General features: G+C 41.8%; 1 protein-coding gene across 6 annotated transcripts; it reads left to right on the forward strand.

Moving 5' to 3' along the window:
* Window positions 1-328: 328 nt before the first annotated feature.
* LOC133575752 (E3 ubiquitin/ISG15 ligase TRIM25-like) lies at window positions 329-22,100 on the forward strand. Of its 6 annotated transcripts, none has more exons than XM_072912175.1 (8): window positions 329-934; window positions 2,055-4,594; window positions 5,312-5,915; window positions 9,749-9,844; window positions 9,919-10,137; window positions 16,569-16,707; window positions 18,929-19,027; window positions 21,924-22,100. In XM_072912175.1, exons 3-8 carry the CDS (start codon window positions 5,349-5,351, stop codon window positions 21,980-21,982), a joined length of 1,179 nt encoding a protein of 392 aa, XP_072768276.1. In that variant the 5' UTR covers window positions 329-934; window positions 2,055-4,594; window positions 5,312-5,348; the 3' UTR covers window positions 21,983-22,100. The 6 variants fall into 6 exon arrangements, with proteins under 6 accessions (XP_072768276.1, XP_072768277.1, XP_061784552.1 ...); XM_072912176.1 differs by having other exon boundaries at window positions 329-924; window positions 2,204-4,594; XM_061928568.1 differs by lacking the exon at window positions 2,055-4,594 and having other exon boundaries at window positions 329-628; window positions 779-924; window positions 5,348-5,915.
* Window positions 22,101-26,066: the final 3,966 nt, after the last annotated feature.

The following is a 26,066-nucleotide window of genomic DNA, read 5'->3' on the forward strand; positions in this document are numbered from 1 at the left end:
CAATCGGTGTGTGTGTGTGTGTGTGTGTATTCACCATTGGCTGGATCTTTGCAGTGGTCACTCTCTTGATCGCACAATCTGAATAGCAACTGGACCGCAGTTTTCAGAGTTCAACTGCATTCACGTTGTTTTCATCACCACTACAGCCGGGTTTGGGTGTGTATGCGTGTGTCTGCCTGTCTCTGTGTGTATGTGTGTGTGTGTGTGTGTGTGTGTGTGTGTGTGTGTGTGTGTGTGTGTGTGTGTGTGTGTGTGTGTTCTGAAAGATCTTTTGGCTTGTGGGGGGGATGACCTTTGGTCCTTTCGTCCTCCGACGGGGGTGTGTGTGTGTGTGTGTGTGTGTGTGTGTGTGTGTGTGTGTGTGTGTGTGTGTGTGTGTGTGCTTGTGTGCCATTTCCCCCATACGCTCTCGCCATGCCACGACGTGTCCGACCACAACCCGTGTAAACACCCCGCATTCAGAGTTGAAAGTCTCCAGGGAAAAGACATCGGGCTCGGTCGGATAGGGACCGGTGATTTTAAGAGCACGAAGACTCGCGCGGAAAATCCAATGACCCGAGGCCAAAGATTTCGTCTCCTAAGTAGCGCTGAACAGAATTCTTCTCTCACTCAACTCAGCCATCGTCGGGTAAGTAGACAAGCTTCCTTTTACGCATTTATCGATCGGTGAAGGATCACGCCACAGCAAATCGTCCATCGCCAGACTTAACACGGCCCAATCTACGGTAGATAGCGATGAAACGTTCGCGAAAAGGCTTCCGTCTCTTTTCTCTTTCAGCTGGAATAAGCAGACATCTCCCGTCTCATATCTGAAAACGTATCCAAAAGATCCATCCATCCCGGAAGCTTCCAAACCCCATTTCTCACGCAAAGACTCAGATGCCGGTATCTGAGTATGACACAGAAAAACCTTACCTTTCTGAGGTGCGTCAAGGTAAGTTTTCAACACACTATTTTTATAAATGGTCACCGGTGTTTCGCTAATCATGGCTGAAATGAATTAATTTCCGTAGCGTACTCACAAAGTATTTACTGCTCAAAACGTATAAAGTTCCAAAGTACCAACCGCGCAACCGTTTACTGAGTGTTGTAACCGTTTACTGAGTGTTGTTTTTACCCCATCCTCATTTTTCCCACAATGTCATTCAACCCCTCCACCATTTTCCCACGAACCTCATTAATATTCAACCCCATTTGGCCCCGCATCCATCAAATTTGACAGATGGTCAACCTCATTCATATTCATAAGTAGCTGTTGCCTTTGTTTCCTTTGTTTTCTTTGGGTCCTTTGTTTCCTTTGTTTCCTTTGTTTCCTTTGTTCCTTTTGTTTCCTTTGTTTTCTTTGTTTCCTTTGTTCCTTTGTTTCCTTAGTTTTCTTTGTTTCTTTTGTTTATTTTGTTCCCTTTGTTCCCTTTGTTCCTTTTGTTTCCTTTGTTACCTTTGTTTCCTTTGTTCTATAGCCCCGCCCCTATGACTTTTCCTTTGTTCTCCGTTGTTATTTGGCCCCGCCCCCCACCCTTACTGATCCATCAACATTTTTGACATAAGGTATAGCCTTAACTCTCTGAGACAGTTCAAATGTGTCAAAAATAGTAAAAATGTTGTTTTGCGCCCTTGTCATTCAAATCATCAATATACAAATTAAAGTCACCAGTTATAACCAGGCAGTCAAAGTCAGTGGAGATGCTAGAAAATAATTCAGTAAAATCATCGAAAAAATGTGCATAATATTTAAGTGGCCTGTAAATAATTAACAGGAGAATTTAAGGAGAGCATTTCAACACAGCACACAGGTATTCAAATGATGTAAAATCACTAAGTTACATCTTTTTCCCCTCCACCTCTTTTCCCCGATCTACATATATCAATAAAGTTTTAGTTGGGGGGTGCTGTCTCGATCAGAATGCTTGCACTGTTATTTTGTTCCAGCCATGTTTCAGTTAAAAACATAAAGTCAAGTTTAGAAGTGGTAATAAAATCATTGACTAAAAATGATTTGTTATTCACAACCCTGATTGAATGTTTTTATTATTGTTTTAACTACCCGTACACAGCAAGTGAAGGTTGATCAGACTCTGTCAGACTTCCAACACGGTCATACCGGAGTTCCACAAGGCTGTGTACTTTCACCTATGATTTTTACACTTTACACTCCTGGCTGCGGGAAAGTATATCCTGATAACTTTGTTTCTCAAATTTGCAGATGGCACAGCAATGTTGAGTCTTCTGCATACGTGGTGTTACAAAAACCATGTCATTTTAAATTTGGCAAAAACACGAGATGATTTTTGACCCAAGGGAAGTGACTACACATGAGCCAGTGGTCTTTAAAGACCAGACTACCAATCAACCTCGGGGTCCGTGTTGATAACCTGCTCGGCTGGAAATGGCAAATTGATAACTTGTCGAACAAAATTGCATTAGAGACTATATTTCGAGAGACGACTGAGGCTGTATGGTGTGAGACATCAGAACATGGTCATTTTCAACAAAGATCCCCGAGAGAGCCTAATAAGATATGGAATAATTCTGTAGCTTGGTTTGGCAACTTTAACTGTACAACTGAAAAAACAGATGCACAAAACAGCAGCGAAGATAATTGGTTTGAGTCAATAGTCCATCCTTTGTATAACCAGTCAGGTATACAATTCTGATTTCCTCGACGCAAATCCCTGAGGAGTGATGGACAACTGGGCAGCGCTTGAAGAGCTGCAGCCTGCGACCGTAACCCCCATTACCTCCCCTCTATTGCAAGTCTCAAGTTGTATGTTGTAATAAGTATATGTGCTTTGCTATGGAGTTTTTTTCCCACTCCAGACTTACCTCTTAGGAGCCAAGTCTAGATTGTATTTTTATACTCATCCTCCCCCAGTGTTTACCTTTTTCCCATCTTTTACACCCCGGGGTGCCTTGTGGCGACTCATCAGCAATCCTGTTCCGTAACCCTGTTTGTTTGTCTAATCTTGAACGGGTTTGTGCAGAAAACAAAGTTTTGTTGTACTTGTGCAATAACAATAAAGACCATACAACACCATACCATACCATACCATACCATAATTTCTGACATATATAATCAGGCAGAACGGGGCAGAACCGCAAGGGCAGGTAATGGACACACAGATATATCGCTGCAAATCTGTAGATTTTAACCCGTTAACAGCCGCGCGGCACAGTAGGTACGCTTTCGGGGTGGTGTCCAAATGGACTCCAATGTGGTGGCCGGTTGTGCCTCCGGCGCAAACATTGTCATGGCGGGCCTAGAGTGCAAACTTTTGGGTATCTGTACTTTTGGGGTGGTTGTTAAGATGTCAATAAAACACCGTCGGAATCCCAGTAAGTCCCAGGAAGGAACTCTTTACTAATGCGGGTGTAACGGGGGCCAGCCAGGGTGGCTGCGCTAGGTGTACAATTGTAAACCTCTGTCCCTGACAACTTCAAAGGTTGTGCTAGCCGCTGTGTTGGGTTTTAGCCTCGTGGCTAGCACACTTACATCTCATTCGGGCGACGTGTATTTGGAAACTGTACTCTTTACAGTGTCCCACCATGCTCTGATGAAAGATTGTTCGCCTCCTCTTTTATTTGGACTTTCCCTGATTACATTGCAACACATGTTTCTAAGGGAGAGGGTCGTAAACAGCCGCCGCCTTTGGTTACAAAACAGTTCAAAGAAAAGGTTGGTTCAAAGAAAAGGTCGTAAACAGCTGTTGCCCTCGGTCACAAAACAGTTCTAAGACAACGTGCCTGGAGGGAGGTCAGGCCCTGCCTCCTCTCCGCTTTGTAGATCTTGGGTCAACACAAAATCTTCCTGTGAATTACAATACATCAAAGAAACCGACACCCTCATGTCGCTCTCCATCCTACACAGTGGAGTTTTACAAGCCTTTTGCTTAGTAGGATCAAAGACAGCTTTTGTCCTCTTGCAGGGCGAGCTGAACTCAATGTAACACAAAGTTTTGTGATAACTTCGATTATTCTGACAGTCTGTGTCCACTCGTGGCGAGGCATTGTATTACATAATTTTCACCCAGCGATCGTTTCTGCCTGGGCGTGACTCACTCCTCCAAGAGACATTTATTCTTTCAACCCAGCGTCAAAACAAAAGCTAAATGTTCCTGTTGGGCCATACTCTCAGTCAGCCGGCGATGAATTGACAAACAGATTTGACTTGAGTCTTTGTGTGTGAATCAAGGAAGTAAATGTCTATTTTTGTGTAGTTAATTTAATCCATGGGGCGGTTCCCCAAACAGTCTGTTGAATATCCAACTTGAAACTAACTCACTTTGGTCCACTTCCTGTATAAATAAAGTGTAACTTCTGGCTTTAATTGTTTATGTTTCTTTTGCCAAAGATCGATACACTATGGTAATCGCAATTGTTTTTCAAGCCTGCATCAAAACGAAACAGAAACTTTACTCTAGGATCAAACAGGTCCGACTTGAAAGTCTATGTTGGAATCAAGGAGGTAAACATCCATCTGCGTGTTGCTGCTTTTGAACTTTTAATCCTGGGGACGCTTCGCCAAACAGTCGGTGTGGTTGGAGTCCAATCTGTTGAATATCCAACTTGAAAATAACTTCACTTCGGTCCACAAAGCGTAAGGTCTTGCTTGAATTGTTTCCATTTCTTTTGCTCTGGATCTATGCGATATGTTTTACGTACTGTATCTATTATCAATATTTAGATTTACTATCTAAAAAAGAATATGTGCTGTAAAATTGTTTTGTTTGTCACAATCTTCCCAAACTTGTCATCTCAGGGCATTCAATCGTCTTGGAAGAGGTTTCGCCGCTCATCCGAGTAGGTTTCATCAGTACGTACTCATAAACTTAGAATGGTCAGATCTAGTCCAGCGGCTGGTGCCAAAACCCCAAATATTTATACCCCAAAAACCAGGAGGGTGTGCCTGGGCAAGGATGGTTTCGGCCAAACAATACCTCAATGCTAACGAGGGGAATTTACACTTCAACGACTGTCGTTGGCTTTGACAGTTAGGGTTGCTCGTTTGCATTAAAACAGTTGTTTTTCTCACCACGATAGGGCAAAACCATACCTGCCCAGACATACCCTACTGGTTTTGGAGTATAAATATTTTGGGTTTTGGCACCAGCCGCTGGATTAAAACTGACCAGTCTAAGTCTATGAGCATGAACTGATGAAGCCTACTCAGATGAGGGGTGAAAAATCTTCCAAGTTTCCAAGATTGGGGCGATCGTGTTTAGGTGAGGGGGCTGGATGACGTAACTAGTCAGAAAATGTATTTTGAAATACCTTTAAAACCCGTAGCGGTGTGACTATGATATTTGCAATGAAGAAGTTCACACAGGTCCCCTCCTGCACCTCTTTGAAGGATGGCTCATGGCGGGGTGGTCCTGGACAAAGACCAGTTCGACTGTGCGGTGTGTCTGGATGTCCTGAAGGAGCCAGTGACCATTCCATGCGGCCACAGTTACTGCTTGGACTGCATCAGCAGCTGCTGGGACAATGATAGCAACGTGAACTGCCCTCAATGTCGGCAGACTTTCAACCCGCGGCCGGTGCTTGGCCGAAACATCTTACTGGACGACATGGTGGGAAGATTTAAGCAGGCCGTGGCGGGTCGAACTCTGGCGGAGGAGGACGACGTGGAGTGCGACCTTTGCCCGGAGAGGAAGTACAAGGCAGACAAGTCGTGCGTGGAGTGTTTGGCCTCGTTTTGCGACCTGCATATTCAACCACACTGCCAATCAAACGAGTTTAAGACACACACGCTAATTACGGCCTCCAAGAGGGTCCAGGAGTGCGTGTGTGGTCAACACAACAGGCTGCTGGAGATCTACTGCCGCACGGACAAGCAGTGCATCTGCCCGCTGTGTGTCATCGACCAACACAAAGGCCATGACGTCGTGATGGCGGAGGTGGAAAGACAAGAGCAACAGGTATGCTAATCATCATAATAATCAAAACATCTCCATTCACACGAGTCACCCGTCATCACAAAGAGCATGCACACTGAATAAGATCCCTTCTTACATCACGTTTGGCAAATTAAACCTCTTCTTTAAAGTCAATCCTCCAGTTAACAATCTAAAAACTAAATGCCGAAAACACACAATTTTGCATCATTGCGATAAGATTTAACAATGCTACATTATTATTTTTTTCTCTTTTTTGGTCTGTTATTATTATCATTATTATTATGCAATCAATCAATCAAAGTTTATTTGTATAGCCCTTGATCACAGTGTGATGTTGACAGCCACACCCTAAAGTTCTTTTAAGTGACGTAAAAATGCTAGTGAAACGTAGCAATGTTGTCCAGTGATATATATATATATATCCATCCATCCATTTTCTACCACTTTTCTTTTTTTGGGGTTGCGGGGTGTGCTGGAGCCTATCTCAGCTGCATTCGGGCGGAAGGCGGCGTACACCCTGGACAAGTCGCCACCTCATCACAGGGCCAACACAGATAGACAGATAACATTCACACACTAGGGACCATTTAGTGTTGCCAATTAACCTATCCCCAGGTGCATGTCTTTGGAGGTGTGAGGGGCCTATCCCCAGGTGCATGTCTTTGGAGGTGGGAGAGGCCTATCCCCAGGTGCATGTCTTTGGAAGTGGGAGGGGCCTATCCCCAGGTGCATGTCTTTGGAGGTGGGAGAGGCCTATCCCCAGGTGCATGTCTTTGGAAGTGGGAGGGGCCTATCCCCAGGTGCATGTCTTTGGAAGTGGGAGGGGCCTATCCCCAGGTGCATGTCTTTGGAAGTGGGAGGGGCCTATCCCCAGGTGCATGTCTTTGGAAGTGGGAGGGGCCTATCCCCAGGTGCATGTCTTTGGAGGTGGGAGGGGCCTATCCCCAGGTGCATGTCTTTGGAGGTGTGAGGGGCCTATCCCCAGGTGCATGTCTTTGGAGGTGGGAGGGGCCTATCCCCAAGTGCATGTCTTTGGAGGTGGGAGGGGCCTATCCCCAAGTGCATGTCTTTGGAGGTGGGATGAAGCCGGAGTACCTGGAGGGAACCCACACAGTCACAGGGAGAACATGCAAACTCCATACAGAAAGATCCCGAGCCCGGGATTGAACTCACAACCTTTGTATTGTGAGGCACATGCACTAACCCCTGCGCCACCGTTCTGCCCATATATATATATATATATATATATATATATATATATATATATATATATATATATATATATATATATATAAAGGCCTACTGAAATGAGATGTTCTTATTTAAACGGGGATAGCAGATCCATTCTATGTGTCATACTTGATCATTTTGCGATATTGCCATATTTTTGCTGAAAGGATTTAGTAGAGAACATCGACGATAAAGTTCGCAACTTTTGGTCGCTGATTAAAAAAAAAGCCTTGCCTGTACCGGAAGTAGCGTGACGTCGCAGGTTGAAGGGCTCCTCACATTTATCCATTGTTTACACCAGCAGCGAGAGCGATTCGGACCGAGAAAGCGACGATTACCCCATTAATTTGATTGAGGATGAAAGATTCGTGGATGAGGAAAGAGAGAGTGAAGGATTAGAGTGCAGTGCAGGACGCCAGGGTGTATCTTTTTTCGCTCCGACCGTAACTCAGGTACAAGGGCTCATTGGATTCCACACTCTCTCCTTTTTCTATTGTGGATCACGGATTTGTATTTTAAACCACCTCGGATACTATATCCTCTTGAAAATGAGAGTCGAGAACGCGAAATGGACATTCACAGTGACTTTTATCTCCACGACAATACATCGGTGAAGCACTTTAGCTTCGGAGCTAACGTGATAGCATCGTGCTTAAATGCGGATAGAAACAGAAGAAATAAGCCCCTGACTGGAAGGATAGACAGAAGATCAACAATACTATTATTATTTCTACTATCAGGAGACACCGAACCAAACCCTGGACCTGTAACCACACGGTTAATGCTGTCCAGCCTGGCGAAGCCTAGCAATGCTGTTGCTAACGACTCCATTGAAGCTAACTTAGCTACGGGACCTTGACAGAGCTAAACTAAAAACATTAGCTCTCCACCTACGCCTGCCCTCATCTGCTCATCACCACCCGTGCTCACCTGCGTTCCAGCGATCGACGACGCGACGAAGGACTTCACCCGATCATCGGTGCGGTCGGCAGCTAGCGTCGGATAGCGCGTCTGCTATCCAACTCAGTCCTCCTGGTTGTGTTGCTGTAGCCAGCCGCTAATACACCGATCCCACCTACAGCTTTCTTCTTTGCTGTCTTCATTGTCCATTAAACAAATTGCAAAAGATTCACCAACACAGATGTCCAGAATCCTGTGGAATTATGTGGTGAAAACAGACGACATAAGCTGTCCACCGTGCTATTCCAAAATGTCTGCTTCAACCCGTGACGTCACGCAAACGTCATCATACCGAGACATTTTCAGCCGGATATTTCGTGGGAAATTTAAAATTGCACTTTATAAGTTAACCCGGCCGTATTGGCATGTGTTGCAATGTTAAGATTTCATCATTGATATATAAACTATCAGACTGTGTGGTCGCTAGTAGTGGCTTTCAGTAGGCCTTTAAGGGTGGAAGGTACTGTCATGATCCGTTGCTTGGATCATGTTTTGTTAAGTTTTGTATTTACTTAGTTCTTGATTTAGTTCGATTTCTGCACCCTGGTTTGTTTCTTGGTTGCCATGGCTGCTGATTATTGTCACTTGCCTATGATTAGTGGTCGAGACACTCACATATTCCTGGTCACCAATCAGAGAGCTATTTATTCCTGCCACTCGACACACTCTGCCTGGCTGTTTTGTTTGCTACGTTGGATTTCCTTATTTCTTGCGCCTGCTTTTGGCTAGTCTTTGGTTAAGCCTATACCCTAGCTTCCCGTGCAATCGGCACGCATTTCTATTCTTGTTTTCTCACCTGATTTACTACAATAAATAATTTATTCCTACCTACACGCTGCTTCCGGATGTCTGTTTGCATCTTGGGGAAATTACCTGCACATAACCGCCTGACAACATGAGAAATCACACCTAATATAAAAGGCCAGTATAAATATTCATGATTTAATTGTGTCACGGTCGTGGTGCATGATGATGCGGGGTTTTGTTCTCCCAAGATGCAAGGGACGAATCCGGACAGAACTTGCAGGTAATGCTTGATTTAATAATAAAACAACACAAAACAGGTACAAAACAGAAAACAAACCGACTGAAAAAAGTGCCGAGCGCACCGGAAGCTAAGGCTACAACTTAGCAACGACTATGACATTTAGCAGGGGCTAGGAGACAAGCAAAAACTTACGTAGCAGTCGCGTGACGCAAATAAAGAAACCAGGCTGACTGACTGGAAAAGGCAGGCTTAAATAATGTCAGTGATTACAACAGGTGCGCGTCAGAAACACAAGCGGCAGGTGGAATTAATATGCAACTATGGTAACCAACTCAAAGGTGCACAGACAGGAACAAAATGAGTCCAAGACTAACAGAAAACACACGTGACCCGAAAACCCAAACAGAAATATGATCCGGGCAGCGGATCATAACACAATTGGTTGCTATATTTGGGGAGTATTTTAACACTCTTTTAAAAAAGCAACTTGCTTATTTTTCAGGTCTTACAATGATGTCATCCAGCACCTGAATAGATTGCAGTTCTCTGGGAACACTTTTGTAGACCACTCGTACATAGGATGAGTTAAGGTGCTTTGATGAGGCAGGAAGACCACCCTGGTGTCATGAAGGGTTTCTTTTGGCTTGATGTGTCTTGAATGTTTCATTGTCTCCAGAATCAGCTTGGTAAGATGAAGCACGACTGTCAGGAGAACATCCAGCAGGCACAGAAGATGGTTGAGAAGTTCAAAGCAAAACTCTCCTCTGTCAAAGTAAGACCAAACAACCCTCGCACACTTTTTGGGTTAAATGCACACACGTCACAAACTTCCTGGTTCTCTTGAAGGACTGTGCCTGGCAGCTGACGAAGATGAATGAGGAACTCAAAAAGATAATGACCAGCTCATTGGAGTTGATTGAGAGGATCCACAACATTGAGAAGCTGGTGGTCAGTCGGGTCGAGCAGTCGCTGGAGAAGACAGACATTGTGATCAAGGAGCAGCAGAGGATGTGTGTCCAGTTTGACAAGTTGGCAGAAACTGTGAACCACGTACACTTTCTCCAGGTTAGGACTGAAACATGTAATAGTTGTCTTATATCACATACAACAACGTAATTTATGTTATATATCACATACAACAACGTAATAGTTGTCATATATCACATACAACAACGTAATAGTGGTCATATTGTAACGACGTGGTCGCATAGTGATGCGGGTGTGGTTCTCCCAAGGATGCAGACGGCTTGGACACAGCTTGCAGGTAGGAAAAATGATTTATTTTAAATATAAATAATATGATGAATAAACAAAAGGGCTAGCGTGGGAGCTAGCAAACCAAAAGAGCCTAGCGTGAGAACTAGTAGCTAAGAAACAGTAAATAATCGTCGTCATCAGTTGTGTGAGAACAAACTACGAAGCCAGACAGAGTGAGGCCAGAGCAAAGACTAAATAGCCCTCTGATTAGTGCCCGGGCAACAGGTGCGCGTCCCGAACACTAACCAGAGGCAGGTGCGTACAATCTGCCGTCATGGCAACAGAAACAAACTAAACTCAAGGTGCTGAAAACACGTGACACAAACATAAACAAACTATGATCCGGGCAGCGGATCGTAACAGTACCCCCCCCTTAAAGGACAGATTCCAGATGTCCCTTGACACTAAATAAAACTAGAACCCAAAAAACAAGAAATAGTTCGAGAGTCAAGGGAGGGTGGAGGGAGGATTTGGTGGTGGGTCGCCAGGCCACGTGTCCCCGAATCCACCGGGGAAGAGTCAGGTGGCGGCGGCGAGTGGAACGCCGCTGCCGCAGGCGAGGCGGGCGACCACGGAAAGGCCACATTCGTGGCTGCCGAGAAGGTGGGCGTGAGTGGCACCAGAAGTTCAGCAGCCGAAGAGTTCTACGACTACGTCTCGGGTGTCGCTGCTGTTTGCGCCACTGGCGTCCATAAACAAACCTCAGAGAGCGCCGCTTGCGCAGCCAGACCACTCGAGGTCGCTGAGACGAAGACAAGGAGAGAGCAGATGTCGCCGTGGAAACAGGAGGAGCCGACGTCGCCGTGGAAGCAGGAGGAGCCGACGTCGCCGTGGAAGCAGGAGGAGCCGACGTCGCCGTGGAAGCAGGAGGAGCCGACGTCGCCGTGGAAGCAGGAGGAGCCGACGTCGCCGTGGAGGCAGGAGGAGCCGACGTCGCCGTGGAGGCAGGAGGAGCCGACGTCGCCGTGGAGGCAGGAGGAGACGTCGTCGCCGTGGAGGCAGGTGCAGGTTCTGGTATCAGCCGTGGAGCAGGTGCAGGTTCTGGTACCAGCCGTGGAGCAGGTGCAGGTTCTGGTACCAGCCGTGGAGCAGGTGCAGGTTCTGGTACCAGCCGTGGAGCCGGCGCTGGTGTGGGTACCAGCCGTGGAGCCGGCGCTGGTGTGGGTACCAGCCGTGGAACCGGCGCTGGTGTGAGTACCAGCCGTGGAGCCGGCGCTGGTGTGGGTACCAGCCGTGGAGCCGGCGCTGGTGTGGGAACCAGCCTTGGAGCCGGGACAGGGGTTGGTCTTGGAGTCGGTGCTGGTGTGAGAACCAGCCTTGGAGCCGGCGCTGGTGTGAGAACCAGCCTTGGAGCCGGCGCTGGTGTGAGAACCAGCCTTGGAGCCAGCGCTGGTGTGAGAACCAGCCTTGGAGCCGGCGCTGGTGTGAGAACCAGCCTTGGAGCCGGCGCTGGTGTGAGAACCAGCCTTGGAGCCGGCGCTGGTGTGGGAACCAGCCGAGGAACTTGGCATGGTGGAGCTTGGTGTGGTGGAGGTACTGGAGACGAAGCTTGGTGTGTCAGCCGAGGTGCAGGAACAGGTGCTAGCCGAGGTGCAGCTGGAGGTGGCCTAGCTGGCGGTTGTGGCTTAGCAGGACGAAGGACTGGTGGAGGTGGCCGTGCAGGAGGTTGCGGTATAGCACGCCGGAAGACTGGTGGCGGTGGCCTTGCAGGAGGTTGCGGTTTAGCACGCCGAAAGACTGGTGGCGGTGGCCGTGCAGGGGGTTGCGGCTTAGCACGCCGAAAAACTGGTGGCGGTGGCCGTGCAGGAGGTTGCGGCTTAGCACGCCGAAAAACTGGTGGCGGTGGCCGTGCAGGAGGTTGCGGCTTAGCACGCCGAAGTTGCGCCACCGCACTAGCACAGTTCCCAGTACTAGCCCCCCCCTCAAGACGCGGATACCAGACGCGCTCTTTGCGGTTTGGAACTGTCTTCAAGGGTGGGTGGGGGGAGGTATGGAGGGGGGTATACTCTTCTTCAAATTGTCCAAATTGACTATTATCATCCCCCACTTGAGATTGGGTGGGAGCACAGGGGGAAAAAATATGTGCAGTGGGCGGAGCAATAGTCACTGGGGGCGGAACCAAAGTCACTGGAGGTGGAGTCTGAAAATCAGAATGTGACTGACTAGACTTACACTTAATAAAAATGTCCTGATAATGTCTTATCTTACAATGAAAGTCATTTGGTATTGGCTGACAGAAAGAATTAGAAGATGGAAAAAAAAAATCTTGTTCAATGATGTCATCAGAAGTGGGCGGAGTTACCTCTTCGGGAGGCGCCAATGAAATGACATCACTGTTGCAACTGTCCATGTGACTTACAGCCCAATCGGAGAACTTTTTGGCGAAGTGGTCGATGGGGTTGCCAAACATCTGAGGAGGGGGAGTTTGGGCTGAATGTAGCTTGCTTCGGTCCGGGGGAGGAGTTTGCAGGAGCGGCGCGTCTTGGCGGCGAGGGAAAGACCTCCTGGCCGGCTTCCGTCTTTGACGGCGCGCACGGTACTGCGGTGTAGCGGCGATGTCTTCCGACCAGAGGGAATCGATGGGGATAAGAGAGCCTCCAGGTCCCCACATGAGATTCGACCTCTCCTCCATCGAATAGCAAAGTGTCTCGGCTTCCATCGCTCGCAACACCATGAGCGTACCTTCTTCCAACTCCTCGTTAGCCAGTGCGGGAGAATTGTTTTCTGCTGGCTTCGTACTGTAACGACGTGGTCGCATAGTGATGCGGGTGTGGTTCTCCCAAGGATGCAGACGGCTTGGACACAGCTTGCAGGTAGGAAAAACGATTTATTTTAAATATAAATAATATGATGAATAAACAAAAGGGCTAGCGTGGGAGCTAGTAGCTAAGAAACAGTAAATAATCATCGTCATCAGTTGTGTGAGAACAAACTACGAAGCCAGACAGAGTGAGGCCAGAGCAAAGACTAAATAGCCCTCTGATTAGTGCCCGGGCAACAGGTGCGCGTCCCGAACACTAACCAGAGGCAGGTGCGAACAATCTGCCGTCATGACAACAGAAACAAACTAAACTCAAGGTGCTGAAAACACGTGACACAAACATAAACAAACTATGATCCGGGCAGCGGATCGTAACATACAACAATGTAATATATGTCATATATCACATACAACAATACAATATTTGTCACATATCACATACAACAATGTAATAGATGTCATATATCACATACAACAATGTAATAGATGTCATATATCACATACAACAATGTAATAAATGTCATATATCACATACAACAATGTAATAAATGTCATATATCACATACAACAATGTAATAGATGTCATATATCACATACAACAATGTAATAAATGTCATATATCACATACAACAATGTAATAGATGTCATATATCACATACAACAATGTCATGGATGTCATATATCACATACAACAATGTAATAAATGTCATATATCACATACAAACACATAATAGTTGTCATATATCACATACAACAACGTAATATATGTCATATATCACATACAACAACGTAATAGTTGTCATATATCATATAAAACAATGTAATAGATGTCATATATCACATACAACAATGTAATAGATGTCATATATCACATACAACAACATAATATATGTCATATATCACATACAACAATGTAATATATGTCATATATCACATACAACAATGTAACAGATGTCATATATCACATACAACAATGTAATAGATGTCATATATCACATACAACAATGTAATATATGTCATATATCACATACAACAACGTAATAGTTGTCATATATCACATACAACAATGTAATATATGTCGCATATCACATACAACAACACAATAGTTGTCATATATCACATACAACAACGTAATAGATGTCATATATCACATACAACAACGTGATAGTTGTCATATATCACATACAACAACGTAATAGTTGTCATATATCACATACAACAATGTAATATATGTCGCATATCACATACAACAACACAATAGTTGTCATATATCACATACAACAACGTAATAGATGTCATATATCACATACAACAACGTGATAGTTGTCATATATCATATAAAACAATGTAATAGATGTCATTTATCACATACAACAATGTAACAGATGTCATATATCACATACAACAACATAATATATGTCATATATCACATACAACAATGTAATAGATGTCATATATCACATACAACAATGTAATAGATGTCATATATCACATACAACAATGTAATAGATGTCATATATCACATACAACAATGTAATATATGTCATATATCACATACAACATTGTAAAAGATGTCATATATCACATACAACAACGCAATAGATGTCATTATCACATACAACAATATAATAGATGTCATATATCACATACAACAATGTAATAGATGTCATATATCACATACAACAACGTAATAGTTGTCATATATCACATACAACAATGTAATATATGTCGCATATCACATACAACAACACAATAGTTGTCATATATCACATACAACAACGTAATATATGTCATATATCACATACAACAACGTGATAGTTGTCATATATCACATACAACAACGTAATAGTTGTCATATATCACATACAACAATGTAATATATGTCGCATATCACATACAACAACACAATAGTTGTCATATATCACATACAACAACGTAATAGATGTCATATATCACATACAACAACGTGATAGTTGTCATATATCATATAAAACAATGTAATAGATGTCATATATCACATACAACAATGTATTAGATGTCATATATCACATACAACAATGTAACAGATGTCATATATCACATACAACAATGTAATAGATGTCATATATCACATACAACAACATAATATATGTCATATATCACATACAACAATGTAATATATGTCATATATCACATACAACAATGTAACAGATGTCATATATCACATACAACAATGTAATAGATGTCATATATCACATACAACAATGTAATATATGTCATATATCACATACAACAACGTAATAGTTGTCATATATCACATACAACAATGTAATATATGTCGCATATCACATACAACAACACAATAGTTGTCATATATCACATACAACAACGTAATAGATGTCATATATCACATACAACAACGTGATAGTTGTCATATATCACATACAACAACGTAATAGTTGTCATATATCACATACAACAATGTAATATATGTCGCATATCACATACAACAACACAATAGTTGTCATATATCACATACAACAACGTAATAGATGTCATATATCACATACAACAACGTGATAGTTGTCATATATCATATAAAACAATGTAATAGATGTCATTTATCACATACAACAATGTAACAGATGTCATATATCACATACAACAACATAATATATGTCATATATCACATACAACAATGTAATAGATGTCATATATCACATACAACAATGTAATAGATGTCATATATCACATACAACAATGTAATAGATGTCATATATCACATACAACAATGTAATATATGTCATATATCACATACAACATTGTAAAAGATGTCATATATCACATACAACAACGCAATAGATGTCATTATCACATACAACAATATAATAGATGTCATATATCACATACAACAATGTAATAGATGTCATATATCACATACAACAACGTAATAGTTGTCATATATCACATACAACAATGTAATATATGTCGCATATCACATACAACAACACAATAGTTGTCATATATCACATACAACAACGTAATAGATGTCATATATCACATACAACAACGTGATAGTTGTCATATATCATATAAAACAATGTAATAGATGTCATTTATCACATACAACAATGTAACAGATGTCATATATCACATACAACAATGTAATATATGTCATATATCACATACAACATTGTAAAAGATGTCATATATCACATACAACAACGTAATAGATGTCATATATCACATACAACAACGCAATAGATGTCATTATCACATACAACAATATAATAGATGTCATATATCACATACAACAATGTAATAGATGTCATATATCACATACAACAATGTAACATAAAAGAGTGAGACAAGTGTATATAAAATTGACATTAAAGAGTATTTGAAGTAAGTGAGGCACACAAATGTTAGCAACATTAGCATAGCTATGTAAGCTAACATTACAGTCCATCACAATCATTTAATTCTTCTCTGCCGGCAGAAACTTCCGTCCCTGAAAGCCTCGTCTACGTCCTCACCTCTGCCAGACTTCAACTGGATCCTTTTCAAAGATATGTACTTCCACCAGGAGTGGATGTTGAAATACTACAAGGAAGGATTCAATGACATTTTTGAAGAAGGTTTACTTGTGTCTTTTTATTTGATTTTACTTTGTAACATGGTAGCAACACAGCATCAATCACACAAATACATTTAATTAGACAACGACAAACATAAACACCATACTTTTTCACAAGTGACCTTAAAATACAAAAACATTTAATATATTTTGAAAAACCTTTTTTTTAACTCTTTGGATTATTTTTGTCCTATAAGTAACTCTAATAATAAAAAAGTTAAATTAATCTTAATCAAGAACTGTGTTAATATATTTATTTATTCATTTAAAGTCAGTAGACTTCAAATGTGTATTTGATCAAATGATATGCCAAGTTTTGAGTTAGTAGTTTTACAGGAAGTTATGTTACTGATCATATTTTAGCAGTTAGTGACGCAAGGAAGTATTCTAGAAGGAAAAGAAAGAGCAGTAGTGAAACATTTATCATGAATTATTACCAGGTTGTTGTTTTACATTTGAAGAAACAATGATTCCTACTCTTCAGCTTGTGTCATGATATAGTAGATTACAATGTTTCACAATAAAGGTTCTGTTACTTGAGATTTAAATATGCATTATACCAATACATCCATTTTCTACCGCTTATTCCCTTTGGGGTCGCGGGGGGCGCTGGAGCCTATCTCAGCTACAATCGGGCGGAAGGCGGGGTACACCCTGGACAATACAAACCCCAAAAGCAGTGAAGTTGTCAGGTTGTGTAAATGGTAAACAAAAAGAGAATACAACAAATCCTTTTCAACTGAATAGACTGCAAAGACAAGATATTTCATGTTCACACTGAGAAACGTTTTGTTATGTTTTGCAAATATTAGCTCTTTTGGAATTTGATGCCTGCAATATGTTTCAAAAAAGCTGGCACAAGTGGCAAAAAAGAATGAGAAAGTTGAAGAATGCTCATCAAAGACTTTTTGGAACATCCCACAGGTGAACAGGCTATTTGGGAACAGGTGGGTGCCATGATTGGGTATAAAATCAGCTTCCATGAAACAAGGACGGGGCGAGGGTCACCACTTTGTCAACAAATGCCTGAGCAAATTGTTTAAGAACAACATTTCTCAACCAGCTATTGCAAGGAATTTCGGGATTTCACCATCTACGCTCCGTAATATCATCAGAAGGTTCAGAGAATCTGGAGAAATCACTGCACGTAAGCCATGATATTACGCACCTTGGATCCCTCAGGCCGTACTGCATAAAAACAGACATCAGTATGTAAAGGATATCACCACATGGGCTCAGGAACACTTCAGAAAACCACTGTCAGTAACTACAGTTGGTTGCTACATCTGTAAGTGCAAGTTAAAACTCTACTATGCAAAGCCAAAGCCATTTATCAACAACACCCAGAAACGCCGCCAGCTTCGCTGGGCCCGAGCTCATCTAAGATGGACTGATGCAAAGTGGAAAAGTGTTCTGTGGTCTGATGAGTCCACATTTCTAATTGTTTTTGGAAACTGTGGACGTCGTGTCCTCCGGACCAAAGAGGAAAGAAACCATCTGGATTGTTCTCGGCGCAAAGTTGAAAAGGCAGCATGTGTGATGGTATGGGGGTGTATTAGTGGCCAAGGCATGGGTAACTTACACATCTGTGAAGGCACCATTAATGTTGAAAGGTACATACAGGTTTTGGAGCAACATATGTTGCCATCCAAGCAACGTTATCATGGACGCCCCTGCTTATTTCAGCGAGACGATTCCAAGCCACGTGTTACAACAGCGTGGCTTTGACTGTTGAACAACTTAAGCTGTACATCAAGCAAGAATGGGAAAGAATTCCACTTCAAAAATGTGTCTCCTTAGTTCCCAAACCTTTACTGAGTGTTGTTAAAAGGAAAGGCCATGCAAAAAAATTAAATAAACAAGTTTCTCAGTGTGAACATGAAATATCTTGTCTTTGCAATCTATTCAATTGAATATAAGTTGAAAAGGATTTGTTGTATTCTCTTTTTATTTACCATTTACACAACGTGACAACTTCACTGCTTTTGGGGTTTGTAATTATTTCATCCTCTGCTGATTTTGTAGTTTTCTTCTCTTACATAAGAACAAATATGAGTTAAAACATGTGTAATGTCGTGCAACCCAACATTCTAGTACACAGTGATGTGGCTGCTTTTCTGTTGACCAATCATTTTTGTTGTTGTTGTTGTTGACAGTGGAAATGGCAAAAATGTGGAAGGTGTGCATTGACAATAATTGTGTGCGTTGTTGTCGTCATGTAGTACAAGACATCGTCTCACGTCTTACCCCCGCCCCGTCGGCCCAGGCAGAAGCAGCGCCCCCGGCCCGTGTCACACCTCCCGTTCAAAGGGAAGCCGCAGGTGAGTCACCATGATGACATCACCACCAACACCAACTGATCACGTGTGTCGACCAGTGTTTGTCAACGTGGGTGATTATGTCATTTCACTTATTGGGTTAATACAAACCAGTAATTATAACCCGCAAATAATGTGTCCTTGTTGAGTGTCAGTGCTGTCTAGAGCTCGGCAGAGAAACCGTGTAATACTCTTCCATACCAGTAGGTGGCAGCAGGTAGATAAGTGCTTTGTAGATGTCGGGAACATGGTGTGTCGTGATCACAATATGCAGACGACAGCGGGAGGCAGGGTGCAGGTAAAAAGGTATCTACGCCAACAATAAACAAAAGGCGAGTACTGCTAAGAAAAGGCATTGAAGCTTAGGGAAGACTATGCAGAACGGAACTAAAACTGAACTGGCTGCAAAGTAAAGAAACACAGAATGCTGGACGACAGCAAAGACTTACAGCGTGTGGCGCAGAGAGTCGTTCTCCGCATTTAATGACATTACCTTGAAAAAGCAACATTTAAGTGAATGTACGACCAAAAAGTAACATTTAAGTGAAAGTACCATTAAAAAGTAGCATTTAAGTGAAAGTACCATTAAAAAGTAACATTTAAATGAAAGTACCATTAAAAAGTAACATTTAAGTGAAAGAACCACTAAAACGTAACATTTAAGTGAAAATAGGAGTAAAAAGTAACATTTAAGTGAAAGTACCATTAAAAGTAGCATTTAAGTGAAAGCACCTTTAAAAAGTAACATTTAAGTGAAAGTACCACTAAAAAGTAACATTAAAGTGAAAGTACCACTAAAAAGTAACATTTAAGTGAAAGTAGGATTAAAAAGTAACATGTAAGTGAAAGTACCATTAAAAAGTAGCATTAAAGTGAAAGTACCATTAAAAAGTAACATTTAAGAGAAAGTACGTTGAAAAAGTAACATTTAAGTGAAAGTACCACTAAAAAGTATTATTTAGTTGAAAGTAGGATTAGAAAGTAACATTTAAGTGAAAGTACCATGAAAAAGTAACATTTAAGTACATTTACCACTAAATAGTAACATTTAAATGAAAGTACCATTAAAAAGTAGAATTTAAGTCAAAGTACCATTAAAAAGTAACATTTAAGTGAAAGTACCATGAAAAAGTAACATTTAAGTACATTTACCACTAAATAGTAACATTTAAATGAAAGTACCATTAAAAAGTAGAATTTAAGTCAAAGTACCATTAAAAAGTAGCATTAAAGTGAAAGTACCATTAAAAAGTAACATTAAAGTGAAAGTACCATTAAAAAGTAACATTTAAGTGAAAGTACCATAAAAAAGTAACATTCAAGTGAAAGTACCATTTAAAAGTCACATTTAAGTGAAAGAACCACTAAAACGTAACATTTAAGTGAAAGTACGACTAAAAAGTAACATTTAAGTGAAAATAGGAGTAAAAAGTAACATTTAAGTGAAAGTACCATTAAAAAGTAGCATTTAAGTGAAAGCACCCTTAAAAAGTAACATTTAAGTGAAAGTACCACTAAAAAGTAACATTAAAGTGAAAGTAGGATTAAAAAGTAACATTTAAGTGAAAGTACCATTAAAAAGTAGCATTAAAGTGAAAGTACCATTAAAAAGTAACATTTAAGAGAAAGTACGTTGAAAAAGTAACATTTAAGTGAAAGTACCATTAAAAAGTAACATTTAATTGAAAGTACCATAAAAAGTAACATTTAAGTGAAAGTACCATTCAAAAGTAACATTCAAGTGAAAGTACCACTAAAAAGTATTATTTAGTTGAAAGTAGGATTAGAAAGTAACATTTAAGTGAAAGTACCATGAAAAAGTAACATTTAAGTGAAAATACCATTAAAAAGTAACATTTAAGAGAAAGTACCATTAAAAAGTAACATTTAAGTGAAAGTACCATTAAAAAGTAACATTTAAGAGAAAGTACCATTAAAAAGTAACATTTAATTGAAAGTACCATAAAAAGTAACATTTAAGTGAAAGTACCTTTAAAAAGTAACTAACATTCAAGTGAAAGTACCACTAAAAAGTATTATTTAGTTGAAAGTTGGATTAGAAAGTAACATTTAAGTGAAAGTACCATGAAAAAGTAACATTTAAGTACATTTACCACTAAATAGTAACATTTAAATGAAAGTACCATTAAAAAGTAGAATTTAAGTCAAAGTACCATTAAAAAGTAGCATTAAAGTGAAAGTACCATTAAAAAGTAACATTAAAGTGAAAGTACCATTACAAAGTAACATTAAAGACTTACAGCGTGTGGAGCAGATGGCGTCCACAAAGTACATCCGTACATGCCATGACAATCAACAATGTCCACACAAAGAAGGATAAAAACTACTGAAATAGTCTTGATTGCTAACACAAAGCAGGTGTGGGGAACAGCACTCAAAGGAAGACATGAAACTGCTACAGGAAAATACCAACAAAACAGGAAAAGCCACCAAAATAGGAGCGCAAGACAAGAAGTGAAACACTACACACAGGAAAACAGCAAAAAAGTCCAACTGAATCTCGGCGTGATGTGACAGGTGGTGACAGTACACCTACTTTGTCCCTTGGTTTAGACAAACACTGGCCTCCAGTGGCCAAGATGTGTCATTACGAAAACATGTTTGTTTTTAATGCACTCTAACTGGCATGTTAACATAAATGAGTCAATGGTAGGTCCTCTGTTCCGTCAGTAGAACCCAATAAATAACCACCCAAAAGCGCCAAGAAAACTTGATTTACATTTGGTGACTTGAATATTAACCAAGTATTAGTGATATTGTTATGTAATGATGTAATATTTGGTTTGCCACCTTTTTAATTCAACGATGCCAGCGTATCACAAAGTCTATGAAAGGCCTTGACTCTTGTTTGATGACTCAATTTATTATTATGACCCAGGAGAGGACTTGCTGCCGGAGCCGGAGGTGACACAGGGTACTCCTCCAGAGTCCAGTTAGTGTTGAGTACAAGGAAGCACCTTCTTCCGATGGATGGAAAACAAAGAGTCATCAAAACAAAGACTTCCAGTCGGCTCATGGACCCACCACCTAGGCCTCCCTCCGCCCTCCCGTGACGATGGACGATGGACTTTTTTGTTTTTTGTTTTTCTGGGATGTCTGGAATCCGTCCCTTAAAGGGGGGGAGGGGGGGGGTTCTGTCATGATCCGTTACCCGGATTATGTCATGTTTAATTTGAGATTCTCTTAGTTGTTTAGTTCTTTTCAGCACCCCTGTTTTTGTGTTCCTTGTTGCCATGGATGCTGATTATTTACCCCTGCCTCTGATTAGTGGTCAGGACGCTCACCTGCGTCCGGTCACTAATCAGAGAGATATGTATTCCTGCCTCACGTCATACTCTGTCTGGCAGTTTTGTTTGCTACACCCAACAGGTTATTTTTGCTTCTAGTTCCCGTGTTGGCTAGTCCTGGTCTAAGCTTTTCTCTAGCTTTCCGTTCCTATTTTTGTATTCTTGCCTTGTTATGGTAATAAATCATCTTTCTTACCTGCGGATCGTCAATGATTGTTGAGAAGAATCATTTTATTTTTGATTTTATTGTGTTGCCAAACATCACACTGAATAATCATTGAAAAGAATAACGTACAACTCCAAACCAACGACACTTGAAATAACAATACACACTTCAACACACAAATTCAACACATGCATGAAAAAAAAGGACAAACAAAATTGAAAAATATCAATAAGAGTATCAATAATAATGATAAAATGAACATCAATATTAGTGAATAAGAACATTAAACAACAATAAACAAACACATCACTATGTCAGGTTCAAAGACTGATGACATCTAATAATCAGACAAGAAGCAAGGAATCATGCAGAGACAGAGTTCAATTTAGCTCATGAGGAGACACGTGTTTTGGGCTGTATTCTAGTTACAGATCCAAACTATGTTCTAAAAGTCAAGCCCGCGTGCCACCTCTATTTATTTGGAAGGTCCCTGTTACATCACTGAAGCTGTCGCTGAGGGAAGGGGGTAATCTCGACAACTCCAGTTGGACACAATATATGATTATAGAATAAATGAAAATTAATTGACGCTGGAGATATCGTCTTGTCTCTGCTCTGTCTGCGTCACGGCGGTGTTCGGCCTTGGCAGTCAGCAGGCCGAGGCTGGACACAATACCGATAAAGCCGGCTTTTGGATTGCCAGCTTGCACAGATACAAAAATACCACTTCAGCACAATTGACAATAATTTATAGCAACAACCTTTAAGCATAAAGTTATGATGATAATATATACATAATTATTCTAACATTTCCCTCCTGTTTATCACATAACTTCCCCAGAATCTTTTTATCCCCAATAACTTCCTCTTGCAATTTTCAGTTAAAAGTTCATTTCTTTAGGGCCAAGCTATGTTTACACTCAGAGTTCAACATCATCATATTTCTTCTATATATACCTGTATATAATCACCAGGGTCTGGAAACAGATCAGGAACACCGCCCAGGTAGGTATCCTCATCATCAGATTCATCTTTCTTGTCGTCCGCCAGAAGGTGCATCTCAACAGTTTTATCATCTGCTGGGCTAATCGCTGTTGTAATCAGAGAACGCAGACAGGGAATACAACAACACAACGTCAGTATCGCTGCAAACGCAGCCATAGATACTAGAATTGATGATACCAAGGACTTGTATTTACCGAACACATCCAACCATCCATCCCACATAGATGAGTGCTCTTTCATTTTACCGTTGAGGGTGCGGAGGCCTTCCAGTGCTCTGGTCAGGCTATCTTCTGCATCAGTGTAGTTTGGTATGAAGTGCAACAATGTTCACCCAATATTGTGCACACGCGCCGAACGGTTTTGAAAGGCCATAAGGGAGGTTGCGGTGAGTTGATCAGCGACGACTTCAAGTCCGGCCTGCGTCCAATTTCCTAATCTCTGTACGTTGTAGTGGACGTAGTTTATTCTGTCAACATTCTTGTTACACGTACACCACCAGCAGACGGATGATTTGAATCCAGCTGCAACTTCATTTACCAATTTGTACTCGTCAGGTACACCTCTAGGGACACCTATTGTATCGATATAAGTTGGATCTCCAACACTTTGTCAGTTTACATCAGGCTTTTCCAATGTCCGGGTATCAAACTGTTCAGACGTGTTAACAATTTTCGTACAAATATAGACACATTTACTATGTGTAAGCAGTTGTCTGATGATAAGTTTCCTAACTGTTGTCCAGAGTCTAGCATGTTAATGCAGGTGAAATGAGCTTTTGTCACGTGTTTATCAAATATTGGTTTCTGCTTTGTTTCTTTGGTTACAGGCTAGATTTTGTCATATGTAGTGCAATTGCAAAAAGGAGTTGTTTTGCTCATTACTTCAATGAAACTTTTTTTGCCATGAGTAACCAATTAACAGCCAAAGGAGGAACCAATTAATACACACCAGTTGTTACTTTGAACATTTATCCACATCATCAAATGGTACGCTTACAACTGTGACTCCAGCGCGTTTAGTATAGGTGTTCACTCTGGGTTGTTCGGTGTTGGGCATGGTTTGATTTATGCAAACAATCACCGGGAAATATGGGTCTAGTCCACTTGACCATGCCCATATTTGGAAACCGCATCTGGATGTGTTGAACAGTGTGGCATTGGGCGGTCTATTTTGTCCAACAGGGAGTGATATGGTTAACACTAGATTTGGTTATTCAACTTTTAAAGAATTTAGCTTCTTCACTATCTCCCGGGGCCAGTAGTTCATTCATTCATTATCAATAGACAATTCAACTTTAGCAACTAAACACATATTTACACACCTATGCTTGAGAAGGAACATGATGAAGAAAACCTTACATTTCCTGCCCCCTTCAACATAATAAGTAGTCTTACTTAATGGATAGCCCAGATTCACAAGCATACAAACTAAACAAATACATCCAAATATAACAAAAAGAATATACTGTACATCTCACAGGATGATACAAATTAAATACAAAACCAGACACAAAATAAGTAGAATAATAAATATAATATATACTATAATATATATCCTATTTCTGGGGCTGAGGTTGCTGAGGTAGTTAAAAAGCTCCTCGGTGGCAAGGCCCCGGGGGTAGATGAGATCCGCCCGGAGTTCCTTAAGGCTCTGGATGCTGTGGGGCTGTCTTGGTTGACAAGACTCTGCAGCATCGCGTGGACATCGGGGGCGGTACCACTGGATTGGCAGACCGGGGTGGTGGTTCCTCTCTTTAAGAAGGAGAACCGAAGGGTGTGTTCTAACTATCGTGGGATCACACTCATCAGCCTTCCCGGTAAGGTCTATTCAGGTGTACTGGAGAGGAGGCTACGCCGGATAGTCGAACCTCGGATTCAGGAGGAACAGTGTGGTTTTCGTCCTGGTCGTGGAACTGTGGACCAGCTCTATACTCTCGGCAGGGTCCTTGAGGGTGCATGGGAGTTTGCCCAACCAGTCTACATGTGTTTTGTAGACTTGGAGAAGGCATTCGACCGTGTCCCTCGGGAAGTCCTGTGGGGAGTGCTCAGAGAGTACGGGTATCGGACTGTCTGATTGTGGCAGTCCGCTCCCTGTATGATCAGTGCCAGAGCTTGGTCCGCATGGCCGGTAGTAAGTCGGACACGTTTCCGGTGAGGGTTGGACTCCGCCAAGGCTGCCCTTTGTCACCGATTCTGTTCATAACTTTTATGGACAGAATTTCTAGGCGCAGTCAAGGCGTTGAGGGGATCTGGTTTGGTGGTTGCAGGATTAGGTCTCTGCTTTTTGCAGATGATGTGGTCCTGATGGCTTCATCTGGCCAGGATCTTCAGCTCTCACTGGATCGGTTCGCAGCTGAGTGTGAAGCGACTGGGATGAGAATCAGCACCTCCAAGTCCGAGTCCATGGTTCTCGCCCGGAAAAGGGTGCAGTGCCATCTCCGGGTTGGGGAGGAGATCTTGCCCCAAGTGGAGGAGTTCAAGTACCTCGGAGTCTTGTTCACGAGTGAGGGAAGAGTGGATCGTGAGATCGACAGGCGGATCGGTGCGGCGTCTTCAGTAATGCG

This window comes from Nerophis lumbriciformis, linkage group LG33 (genome assembly GCF_033978685.3).
Source record: "Nerophis lumbriciformis linkage group LG33, RoL_Nlum_v2.1, whole genome shotgun sequence".
Lineage (NCBI taxonomy): Eukaryota > Metazoa > Chordata > Actinopteri > Syngnathiformes > Syngnathidae > Nerophis > Nerophis lumbriciformis.

Excerpts from the sequence above, each read along its gene's own strand:
- LOC133575752 (XM_072912174.1), top strand. The coding sequence starts at position 896 with ATGACACAGAAAAACCTTACCTTTCTGAG. Across the intron at positions 925-5,347 it reads AAAAACCTTACCTTTCTGAG|GATGGCTCATGGCGGGGTGG; the intron begins GTGCGTCAAGGT and ends ACCTCTTTGAAG. Across the intron at positions 9,845-9,918 it reads CAAAACTCTCCTCTGTCAAA|GACTGTGCCTGGCAGCTGAC; the intron begins GTAAGACCAAAC and ends GTTCTCTTGAAG.